This window comes from Crocuta crocuta, unplaced genomic scaffold (assembly GCF_008692635.1).
Source record: "Crocuta crocuta isolate KB4526 unplaced genomic scaffold, BGI_CrCroc_1.0 scaffold20, whole genome shotgun sequence".
Taxonomy (NCBI): Eukaryota; Metazoa; Chordata; class Mammalia; order Carnivora; family Hyaenidae; genus Crocuta; species Crocuta crocuta.
Window position 1 is genome coordinate 8,886,688 of NW_027527932.1, and position 13,120 is coordinate 8,899,807.

Sequence of the window (13,120 nt, forward strand, 5' to 3'; positions counted from 1 at the left end):
GTGTAAGTGTGCACAAGGCACTCAGCACTCACNGGGGGCCGAGGACAAGATGACCAGCGGGGACGTGCTGTCCAACCGCAAGATGTTCTACTTGCTCAAGACCGCCTTCCCGAACGTGCAGGTGGGTGCCGCGCGCGCCGGGGGCGGGGGCGCCCCGGAGCCTGTCCCAGCGCCGCGGCGCCTCCGACAGCTCCAGGTCGTGGGGCCCTGGCTCCCATGTGGCCGACGTGGACATCGAGACGCGGAAGTGCAGGTGCTCAAGGTCGTACGCACAGTTGACCCGGGGGCTGGGCGAGGTTGCGGGTAATCAGAGCCCTGGTCCTTCTGACCCGTCCCCAGGTGTGTGCGAGCGCTAGGTGCCTGCGGTCAGAAGCCCTTGGTGCTGGGTGGGCCTTGAACGGCGGTGAAAGTTAACTTCCTTCCCATCTGCAGGCCCTTCTGTAAGATGAAGGCGTTGGACCTCTGCCTTTCTTCGTGTGCTTGCTGGAAGGGCTGTTTTATAGAATACACGTTTTCTGCCCGACCTACCAGGACCTAGTCGACGACCAAGAAGTGTAGACCTCTTGTTGCCTGTTAGCGTGCGGGGCCGTGCGGGACGTACACTTTAGCTTTTCTTGGGCTGCAGAGTGATCGGGACCCTCTTAACGGCATGTATTTGGGGAGCTCTTCAAAGAAGTGTCGGGAAGTATATTTCCCAAGCACCTTCATTTCAGCTGCCCGCCTCCCCTCCCTCCTGTATTTTCTACAGACACTAAGAATTGAAAAGCACTTGCCTTTTATTTAGGTACGTTTCTGGGGAAGGAATTGACATCGTAGGTAAATCCAGAATTTCGGATTTGTTGTTAATACTTGAGGAATTCATAATTTTAGTGGAGCCACAGTTGAATGAATAACGCTTTTGAAAATGTATCAGAATTCCAGAGGACGCGCCTAACCCCGCCTAGCAGTACTTTGTAAGAGTGTGTGTTAAGTCACCCACCAGTAGATTTTGGCTACCGGGAAGAAAAATTGTTTCCAGTGGAATTCTATTAATTAGGTAAACAGTGAAATCTAAGCCCCCGCTTCTTTGGAAAGTATCTGACCTTTTACTGTTGTTCTTGGAAGAGTATTGTCACTGTAGAATTACTTGTTTTGTGTAACCCTTCCTCCAGTCTATCGTATCATTTTTCCTCTTTCCATCTGTCATTTTTTCTTACTGTCTTTTTTTCCCCCTTTAAAAAAATTTTTTTTCAGGGGGAAGGAGCATTGGCTTCATTTCGTGAGCTGCTGGCTACCAGATGTTTTTGCCACGAGAATTCTCAAACAAGGGACACAACATTTATTTTTCTTTTGTCCTGCCTTGCTTTATCATCACAAATAATTCTTATCTCATGTTTGCATAGATGGAAGATGTGCTGGTAAAATACCTTTTCTCCAGAAGACAGTTTTCTCTCTAAGGGTTTGTGGAAGTAACAGAGGCATTTCGTAGAAGTTGATGTGGGAGAGTTCCATCAGTAGAAATGGGAACCATTTCTTGGATTTATTTTAGGCACCCAGATAATGGCACCCGCAGCTTCTTGGATCCTTATGACAATGCTAGGAAGTAAATTTCATTTATGCCCAGTTTGCAGATGGGAATGTGAGGCTCACGGCACTCGACCATTTCTATGAACTGCCTAATTCTTCCTTTTAGCTAGATCTCTAGGAGGCTGCTTAAACCTTACCATGTCATTTCCTAGGGAAAACATAAAATTGAAGGAGATTCAAAGCCATAATAGCAAAATTTATCAAACAGAGTTGAAATTTGTTTTTTTTTTTAAAGGTAAAGACACAAATATTCTTCAGTACCCAAAACGTGTATCTGTGTGCGCATGTGTGTTCACATGTGAACCAGACCTTTGGCTTTGGTGAACTTGCACAGGACTCTGCATTTGTTTCTCGCTTTTTAGCAAACGGGAAGGGCATGCCCGCCAAGTGGTGAGCTGCGTTTTATTAAACACAAAAGCTCAGCTTTCAGAATTGCAGATGTCGGAGGCTCTGCCTTTATGTAAAATCACTTTTTGCTTTCTCGTGACTGGATATTTCCACGCACACCTTTAGCGTGGACTTTGCTGGCCTAGAGGAGCTCACGCTTACTTATACAATGTTAAGGATCGTGGCGTCTTGAACGGCCTTTTGCGGCCTTTTGTCACTGTGTTCTTAAGACTAGAGGCCAAATGTTATAGTCGTTGAAGTAGAGACTTCTGGGTTCCTTTTCCCCCCCTCTCTTCGTCCCCCAGCAGCCAGAGTACAGTCCTAAATGTCTAGCTGTTTTTGAAGCCTCACCTGGATTTTTTTGGTAATGATTTAAAGTCCGAGCCCACTCGGTTTACCTCCTTGCGGAAAATTAGCAGTGATCATACACAGACCCTTTCTTCTTCTATCCTGTTGCCCTGTGCAAATAGAGGGAAGTCTCTTTTTTTTTTTTTTTTTAACCAGTTTTCCTTCTAGAGTCAGAGGCTTGAGCTTTCCTCCCTCATGTTTATTCTTCAGTACACGGATATAGACCAGGTGTCACTCTAGGATACTCATGGGAGGGGGGATAGTTTTGCCCTCAAGGGGCACAGTCTGGAGATTTTTGGTTATCACAGATGGAGGTAGAATGCTACCGGCATTTACTGTCCAGTAGGTGGACAGTAGACCTCTCACAATGCACAGGACAGCTCTCCCCAACAAAGAATGATGCAACCTCGTTTTGCAGTTGGTTTCTACAACCCTACCCTAGAGAAGTGAATGTTGTCCTAAGAAAACTCAGGTTTGGCCTGGGATCCCTGGATTTCCTTTGGCGTTCAGCCATTCTTACCTTAGGGATCTTGGGAGAGGCCTCAGGGCAACCTTCTCTTCTCTTCTTAAACACATGGGCTCTGCTGGATTTTATGTGAAAACAGTAGTAACTGGAGCCATTTGTGTGGTACTTTCATCATATTCTTCTGGATAATGATGAAAAGGAAGGCTGGAGATGGCTTTTTGGAGTGGATTCATAGCTACAGAATAGACACACTCAAATGGATGGCTTCAATTCAGTTTGCGGGGAACTCTGTATCTAAAAGTCTCCTGTCCTCAACTTGACTTGTTAAACGTTTTTTTGGTTTTGTTTTGTTTTTTAATGTTTTATTTATTTTTGAGAGAGAGAACATGAGCTGAGGAGGGGCAGAGAGAGAGGGGGATAGAGGACCCGAAGCGGACTGGGTACTGACAGCACAGAGCCAACACGGGGGCTTGAACTCATGAACCGTGAGATCATGACCTGAGGTGAAGTCGGACGCTCAACTGACTGAGCCACCCAGGCGCCCCCACTTGCTCAAAGTTTTTGACAGTGATTCATTTTATTTGAAGATCAAGCATGGTGCTCCAAGCTGGTAGGAGTCTTGGGCCTGTGCTTCCTTGATTTTGAGGATGGGAGTTAAACCCTTCTCTCAACAGCAGTACTCATTAGAAGAGTTTGCGAAGTTTAATATAGTGCTTAGAGCGCTTGCCTTGATATATTACCCAGTCATGTGCCTGTGTGATCCTGGCCAGTCATTTCATGTCTTTGAGCTACAGCTCCTCTTCTGTAAAATCTAGATAACTAGTAAATTTGATAATTAGCATGGACATAAGCACTGCAGACAGAATAAAACGAAGTTGAAAGGAGCTGGCCCAGTAGAATGGTAGTATAGTAAATCCCAGTAACCTGAGGAGTCTGAATCTGATGCACATGGGGAAATCACTGTGGAAGAAATTAGGAAGGTATTCATGTGCCACGCTCAAAGAGGTTTGGACCTGATCTTTAGTTCAGTCCTAAAGTATTAAAAAGGGCCAGATTTACCTGACTTTTCTTGAAGCCTGCAATATGCCATACTTTGTTTGGGCTGCGGGCATTTGGAGGTGAGTGAGACCAGTTAGAAGTATGTTAAGATAGGCTGTGCAAGAGATGAGGCCCAGAATGTGTCTAATAGGAAAGATATACTCCACTTGGTTTATTCGCTAACGTTTATTTAGTCCTCTGTAAGTGGCAAGCACTGAATTAAGCTTTTTATTGCCGTCATTAATTTACTCTTGACAACAATGTAGGAAGTTAAGAACTTTTGCCTCCATTCTGCAGATAAAGAAATTGAGGCTTGGTGAGAGTAACGAATTTAGCAAACATTACACAGCTAGAAAATCCTTTTAGCCTCTCAGAGATTGGCTTAATGGCTTGAGAATCATCTCAGGTCTGTTTAATTCTGTCTATAAGGCAATATAGGAGATATAACTACAGTGTCCTCTTAACTAACGTCTCGTGCTTTGAAGGGTCAGAAGAGCTCAGGGTAGATGCTTGGAGAATAGTTTGGAGGGGTAAGTCAGGTAGGAGGTTTTTTCAAGTGAGAGATGACACATTTTAAATTGAGCTTATGGTTATGGAGAAGATAGAATTGGAAGGGAGGGAATGAGAGAATTTCTAAGGATGTAACAAAAATGACCCCATTATATCAGATTTTGACCACTGGTATTGAGGAGTGGGCGATGACGAGTCAAAGGGGGCAGATGATGAGTGCCATCTTTGACTTGTGAAGTTAGAGTTGCCTTCGATATGGCCGAGGAGACAGGTTAGGGCGGTAGTTGAATATATTGGTCTGAAGCTCCCAAGACCCGTCTGGATTGGGAAATAGGAATTTGTGAGTCATCAGTGTTAGGATAATAATTGAAACCCGTTGTGGACAGGATTGCTTATGGAAAGAATATATTGTGAAAGGGGAAGGTCAAGGGCCTGCAGCCAAGGATAACACAGATTGAAAACAATCATTTAATAAGATTAATAACATCCAGCTTTTCTTAAATGCTTACTCTGTGTTAAGCCCTATACTCTGTTTGTTTGTTTTACCTATTCTGTTTCATTGATTCATCCAAAGAACTCTGTAGGGGGATGTGTTTATCATTCACTTTTAGCAGCTCAGAAAGATTAGGGGACTGGCCTAGATAAAGTCACACTCCCAACAGACTGAGGAGCTGGCAGTGACGGAACACATACTCTTAATAATAGTTCTGTGTGGTGAATGGTCACTCGTGAACTTTGTGAGAACTTGCTTGGTGGCTTGATGGAAAGGAAGCAAACCTGAAAAAGTTGGGAGATTTAAAAAAATGGAGAGAGAAAAGACAGGGCTTTCAAGAAATTGGACTTCTCAAGAGCTTGCCTGGGGTTCTCTATGGGACTAAGAGAAGTTTCTATGGATTTTCTTTTTTTGTATTGTTTTTAAGATGTGAGACAGACACTAGAGCATGCTTAATTATTTATAGATACATATCTGAAAAATGATATTAATGATAAAAAGCTTCTGAAGAGGTGGAAGAAGACAAGTAGAGCCGTGTTTATCTATCTAGAAAATAGTTTTTGAATGCCTACTAGGTGAGAGGCACGTTGTAAGGCACTGTATATAAAGACATTTTAGGATATAATGATTTATAAAAGAATGCAATAATTGGTACTTCTTATGGCATTAACCAAAATCCTCTGCAACCCCAAAGCAACTGAACTTTCATATGAATAGCTTTAATTGTGTTTTGGAGTCTTGATTTCCTATTCTTCAATTCCTATTGAGTACTGAGACAGATAGGCAGTAGCAATGAGGGAGGAAGAGTAGATTGAATGGAAAGGGTTATGGGGAAGAAATGTAAGTATATTGGCAAAGAATAATATTGTCAATTCAGAAGTACTTATTTAAGGCTTACTGTGCCAAGGACTGGTTTAGGCAGTGAGACAGGCTATAGTAATGAAGGAAATTGTGTCCTTCAACTCATAAAACTTCTGTTCTGGTAGCTCAGGATAGAGAGTACACATGTGATCAAATAAATTGATTTCAGATACCGGTAAGGATTTTGGAGAAGGAAAAATAAGACCATGTCAGAAGAGTGAGTGGGGGCTTCTGCTTTGGCCATGATAACCAGGGCAGGCCACTGTGAGGGACTGTCATTTGAACTGAGATCTGAAGGATAAGAAACAGCTCATCCTGCAGAGAGTTGGGGAAAATCTGCAGAGATTAAGAAAAGTGTGTATGAGCAGAAGAGGAAAAGTTAAGGAAACACAACATTGCCAAAGGAACATAACTTTCTAGTACAAAATACAAAGGCCCTGAAGCCAAGGGAGCAGAAAGGACAAGTCTGGAGTGTAGTATAAATAAGGATGCAAATAGAGAGAGGTTGCTGGGGCCAGATCATCCAGGCCTTACTTTAGATGATGGTAAGGAGCCTGGATTTGATCTCTGTGTAATGAGAAACCACAGGCAGGTTTTAAGCAGGGACTGACAGTAATCTGATTTAGGAAGATGGCAGTTTGCTGGGTTGCCAGGGGGCAGCTCCATAAAGGCAGTGATTTTTGTCCCTTTTGTTCATGGTTATATCCCAGGACTCCTAACGGTTCAGAATATGTGGTCGTTAATAGCTGTTGAATGAACCTATGAATCCATGAACACACTATAGGAGGCAAGAGCAATTGAAGGCTATTTTAGAATTCCAGGTAAGAGACAGATGGCAGCCTAAGCGAAGATTTGCTTGGTATTCATAGTTTCATGTATTTAGAATCGGGGGTAGAATTTCCAGGACCTCCTGGCTGGTGAAACGTGGAAAAGAGTCGAGATGAACTTTCTGGTTGGATCTTACCAATGGTTTGTAAGGCCGTTTTCAATGTTGTATGGTGGATTTATTCCGTGGGTAGGCGTGCAGTGGTAGCGGCAGGTCACAAATCGTGGTTGTGCAAGAGCTGACAAAGGACACTGCGCTGCCGATCCTGTTCCTGTTCTCTTGCCTCCATTTGTTTCTTCCTAACCTGACTCTCAGGGAAATGCAGTCCTACGCTTTGTTAGGTCGCACTCACACGAAAGGACCTGGAGAAGCGGATCTGAGCCCTGGGCAGAAATCTTCATCACAAGGCCCGAAAGTTGCTCCCCAGACTGGGCACCACAAGTTTTGTAAACTCTCATGCTCCAGACCCGGAAACTACCTTGTACTTTCTGGGAGTCACGTTTGTTGCTGTTTGAAGTTTCTTCTGTGGAGTTTGCTTGGTGTTACACTTACCTTCATTTATCTGATGTAGCCTGACGTTGTGTTGTCAGTACGTATGTGGGCCCCAGAGCTATGATCCTTCAAGGTGATGGCTGCAGGGCGATAGAATAGGAGCTCTCCCCCACCATCCCCTCACCCCTCACAGAATGTTGACTTTGGTCCACACCCCCAGATAGGCGTTCCTTTGTAGGCATCTGGAGTCCGCCGGAGAAGTCCCAGCACACCACTGGGGAAACCAAACTGGTAGTGGATGCGTTGATGAGAGGAAGAGAAATGTTTCACTTTGCTTTCACCACCGCCCCTCTCGAGACGGCACGAGACCCCGGAAGCCTGCCGTTTCACCCACGGGACGTGCCTTTTCCAGCCATGCGGGACACAGCCCGAGAAACCACTTCTGTCCCCTGTCACCTCCATGGCTGAAGTGATCGGCAAGACTGAGGAGCTGGGAGAGGCTGTGAGGACACTACCCCAGGGCTCACCTGAAGGGGCGCTACTAACCTCTTTGTAGACCCCCATCGGGAAGGCTGCCCACGTGTGGCTGGGGACTTCTCACCGTCAGAGCCCCTCAGCTGGCCCACAGGCACCCCCAGCACTCTTCATGTCTCTCCCAGACCTACTCCACTCGCCCACGATGGCCTGATTTTAGCATGTACTCCTGTAGACAGTGAGGCCGAGCCGTTGTAAATGGCCAGCACACAGGTGCAGAAAGCCACATGACTGCGGGATTGGGAGAAGGCCCAGGCCCCGGGGTAGCACCCTAGAGAAAACAAACGGGAGGCTCCGTGCACCCCGAGGGTTTTGTGGGATTGAGATAAAATTTATAATCTTAAGAGTTAGCCTCCAAGAGGGAACAAGAAGCCTGGAGAAGACAGATCAGTAGAAAATGTCAGAGAATACCCTAGAATCCCACATCAGATTCCAGGTAAAGATAACTCTCTCCCAAAGTCAATCAGTAAAGACTGGAGGAGGTAACTCCTATCAATGTGAAGGCAGCAATGCAAGATGTCAAGGAATACACAAAATAAAGGAAACACAGCGTTACCATAGGAATATGATTTTCTAGTACCTGCCCCCCCCCCACAAAAACAGAGATCTACAAACTGCCTGTCAACAAATTCAAAATAATTGTTTTAAGGAAGCTCAGTGAGCTTAAGAGAACTCAGACAACTCAAGGAAATCAGGAAAACAATACTTGAACAAAAGGAGAGATACAACAGAGACAGAAGTTAAAAAGAGGGAAGAAGTCTGTGTGCATTATGGGGGACCATCAAGTGAAACTGTTCACATTTTGGGAGCCTCCGAGAGAGAGACAGAGACAGAGACAGAGAAAAGGGCAGATAGTTTCTTTAAATGATAGTGGCTGCAAACTTCCCAAATTGGGGAAGAGAATGGGAACTTATATGAAGTTCATAAGTCCATAAATTCAGCTCAAAGAGAACTTTATTGAGACATATTATAATCAAACTGTCAAAAATCAAAGACAGAATTTTGAAAGCAGCAAGAGAAAAGAAATTCATCTGATACGAGGGAACCACTCCTAAGGCTATCAGCAAATATTTCAGGTGAAAGCCTGCAGGCCAGGAGAGAGTGGGCTGATAATGTTTGATCAGAGTGCTGAAAGAAAAACAAAACAAAACAAAATGAAAGCACCACCCAAGAATACTTTAGGTGGCAGCACTCTCCTTCAGAAACGAAGACTAGGTAAAGATTTTCCCAGATGAATAAAACCAGAGGGAGTTCATCATCGCTAGACCTGCCTTATAAGAAATGTTAAAGGGAGTTCTTCAAGCTGAAATCAAAGGATGCTAAATAGTAACATGAAGACAAAGTATAAAATTCACTGGTAAGTATATAGTTAAACTCAGAATATTCTAATATAATAGTGGAGTATAAAGGACTTAACTCTAATATAAAAGTTAAAAGGAGTATTTTTTAAAACTAGCTACAAAAATTTGTTACTGGATATACAATATAGAAAGATGTAACTTATAACATCAAAAATAAAATGTTGTGGAGGGAAGAGTTTATATGCAAAGTTGTTATTGACTAAAAGTTGACTGTTATAAGCATAAGATATGTAAGTTTCATGGTAACCACAAAGTAAAAACCTCTGATAGACAAAGGATACAGAGAAGGGAATCAAAGCATATCACCCTGGAATATCTTCCGATCAGAAAGGAAGACAGCAAGAGAGTAAGAAAAGAGCAAAGAAGATACAAAAAGCCAGAAAGCAATTAACAAGGTGGCATTAGCAAGTCCACATTTACTAATAATAATTGTTATTTGACATGTAGATGAACTAAATCTTCCAGTCAAAAAACAGAGTTAAGTGAATGGATTTTTTTTAAAAAGACCCAACTATATGCTACCTACAAGGGACACACGTCAGCTTTAAAGACACACACAGGATCAGAGTGAAGGGGTGGAAAAAGATATTCCATGCAAATGGAAACCCAAAGAGAACAGGGTAGCTATAGTGGTATCAGACAATATAGACTTTTAAGTAAAAAAAACTAACAAGGGACAAAGAAGATACTATATAACGGTATAAAAGGGTCAGTTCATCAAGAGGATATATAACAATTGTGAGGACATAGGTACCCAGCATCAGAGCACTAAATATATTAAGCAAATATTATAAATCTGAGGACAGAAACAGACAGGAATGCCATAATAGTAGAGACCCCAAAACCTCACTTTTATCAGTGGATAGATTATCTAGACAGATCATAAATAAGGAAATGGTGGACTGATACTACACTTCAGAGTGATAACAGGTACTGTGAGACATATATAGACCATTTTATACAACATCAAAGTCACATTTTTCTCAAGCTCTCATAGAATACTCTCCAGGGCAGATAACCCTGTAAGGCCAGAAAACAAGTCTTAACAAATTGAAGATTAAAATGATATTAAACAGCTTCTCTGACCACAGTGGTATCAAACTAGAGGTCAACGACAGGACAGAAGCTGAAAGATGCACAAATATGTGAAAATTAAACATCATAATTCTTGAACAACCAACGAGTTGGAGAAGAAATCGAAAGGGAAATGGAAGAAAATCTTGGAATTAACAAAAATGGAGGTACAGCATACCAGAACTTACAGTATACGGCAAAAGTAGTCTTAAAAGGGAAATTTATAGTGACAAATGCCTACATTAAGAAAAAAAGAAGTATCTCAGGTAAACAACCTAATTTACACCTTAAGGAGCTAGATAGAAAAAGAGCAAACAAAGCCCAAAGTTAGCAGAAGGAAGGAAATCACAAAGATCAGATCAGAAATAGAGACAAAAAAAGAAAAAGAAAAAAAAAAGAAATAGAGACTAGAAAAACAATAGAAAATACCAACCAAGAGCTGATCTTTTGAAAAGAGATTAACAAATCTTTTGGCTAGTCAAAGATAAAAAGATTCAATTATGTAAATCAGAAATGAAAGCATAAACATTATACCTGATTGTTACAATATACAAATGATCGTAAGAGATTACTATGAACAATTATAGGCCAACAAATTGGATAACTTAGAAGAAATGGATAAATTCCTAGAAACAGACAACCTGCCAAGACTGAATCATGAAGAAATAGAATAGATGGACAGACCTGTAAGGAGACTGAATCGTTAATTAAGTTTCCCAATAAAGAAAATCCCAGGACTAGATGTCTTCACTGGTGAATTCTATCAAGCAAAGAAAAATTAATACAGATCCTTCTGAAATTCTTTCCCAAAATTGAAGATGGAACACTTCCAAACTCACTTTATGAAGCCAGCATTACCCTGATACCACACAGCTCTGTAGGGACACTACCGGAAAAGAAAATTACAGACCATCATTCCTTGTGAACATACATGCAAAAATACTCAACAAAATACTGAAAAACTGAACAGCACATTAAAAGGATGAGACACCATAATCAAGTGGGATTTATCTCTGGAATGAAGGACGGTTTCAATATATGCAAGTCAGTCAGTGTGATATACCACATTATCAGAATGAAAGACAAAAGTTATGTGATTGTCTCAAAAATATAAAGGGAATTGACAGAATGCAACATTTTTATTATAAAAACTCTCAACAAATTAGGTATAGAAGAAATACACCTCAACATAATAAAGGCCATATATGACAGGCCCACAGCTAACATGTAACATGATACTGAGTCATGAAAATCTAAAAGCTTTCCTTAACATCAGAAAGGCAAGGGTGCCCATGCTTAGCACTCCCACTGAACATGGTACTGAAACCCTAGCCAGAGCAATTAGGTAAGTAAAAGAAAGAAAATGCGTCCAAAGTAAAATTGTTTTCAGATGGTATGATATTATGAAAGAAAACTCTAAAAGATTGCTAGCAAAATACTGTTCAACTAATATTAATACTTCAGTAAAGCTGCAGGATACAAATTCAACAAAAATTATTATTTTATGTTAAATGTTTTATTTATTTTTGAGAGACCACATGAGCAGGGGAGGGGCAGAGAGAGAGAGGGGCACAGAGGATCTGAAGCTGGCTCTGACTGACAGCATTGAGCCCAATGTGGGGCTTGAACTCATGAACCATGAGATCATGGCCGGAGCCAAAGTCTGATGCTCAGTGGACTAAGCCACCCAAGCGCCCCTGTGTTATTGCTGTATGTAAGCAACAGTGAACTATTTGAAAGAGAAATTAAGAAAACACTTCCATTTACAGTAATTCAAAAACAGTAAAGTACTCAGGAGTAAATTTAACCAAGGAGGTGAAAGACCTGGGTACTGAAAACTGATGAAAGTAATTGAAGAAGACACAACTAAATGGAAAGGTATCATATGTCTTGGATTGGAAGAATCAGTATTGTTCAACTGCCCATACTACTCAAAGCAGTCTACACATTAATGCAATCCCTATCAAAATTCCAATGGCACTTTTCAAAGTAATGGGGTAAATAATCCAAAATTCATGTGGAACCACAGAAGACCTGAATAGCAAAGCAATTTTAAGCAAGAAGTATAAAGCTGGAGGCATCGTATTTCCTGATTTCAAATTACAAAGCTATAGCAATCAAAACAGTGTGGCAGTGGCATAAAACATAACAAACCAAAGGAATAGAATTTAGAAATTAACCCACACGTGTACATTTACCTCATCTTTGACAAGACATCAAGAACATACCACCAGGAAAAGATAGTTTCCTCAATAAAGGTGCTGGGAAAAGCTGGTTATCTATATGCAAAAGAATAAAACTGGATCCCTGTCGAATACCACTCATCAGAAACTAGCTCAAAATGCCTAAAGATTTAAATTTAACACCTGACACTATAAAGCTCTTTGATATTGGTCTCAGCAATGATTTTTTAGAAAGGGCAGTAAAAGTGCAGAAATCAAAAGCAAAAATAAGCAAGTCAAACAACTTCAAGTATAAAAGCTTGTGCACAGCAAAGGAAACAACTAAAGGAAAAGGCAGCCTTTGGAATGGCCAGAAATATTTGTAACCATGTATTTTGATAAGGTGCTAAAATCCAGAATATATAAGGAACTCATTCAACCCAATGGCTAAAGAATAAGTAATCCAGTTTAAAAATGGGTAAAGGACCTGAGCACGCATTTCCCCAAGGAAGACCTGCAAGTAACTGTCAATTATGTGAAAAGTTGTTCAGCATCAGTAATCATTAGGGAAATAGAAATCAAAGCCACAATTGAAATGTTCTGTTACCTGTTAGGATGCCTATTATCAAATCGACAAGAGGTAGATGTTAGCAAGCATGTGGAGGAGAGAGAACCCTTTTGTACTGTTGGTTGGAATGTAAATTGGTGTAGCCATTGTGGAAGGTTGTCTGGAGGTTCCTCAAGAAATTAAAATTAGAATTACCATATGATCTAGCAATCCCACTTCTGGATATATACCTGAATGTCTTGAGATATTTATACTCCGGTGTTCATTGTGGCAATAGTTAAAATAGCCAGAATACGAAAGTGATGGATAAGTGTCTGTCAGTGTATGAATGGATAAAGAAAATATGGTGTGTGTCTGTGTGTGTACATGTGCGTGTGTGTGTGTGTGTATACACACATGCATACATAAAATGGAATGTTATTCTGCCATTAATT

The 13,120-nt window shown here is 41.4% G+C and overlaps 1 protein-coding gene across 1 annotated transcript in view; it reads left to right on the forward strand.

Moving 5' to 3' along the window:
* Nucleotides 1–39: 39 nt before the first annotated feature.
* BPNT2 (3'(2'), 5'-bisphosphate nucleotidase 2) overlaps nt 40–13,120 on the forward strand; it is a 30,284-nt gene continuing 17,203 nt past the window's right edge. Inside the window, exon 1 of the mRNA XM_077751822.1 lies at nt 40–121. Coding sequence (XP_077607948.1) covers nt 50–121 — 72 coding nt within the window. The 5' untranslated portion in view covers nt 40–49. The remainder of the gene's footprint in view (nt 122–13,120) is intronic.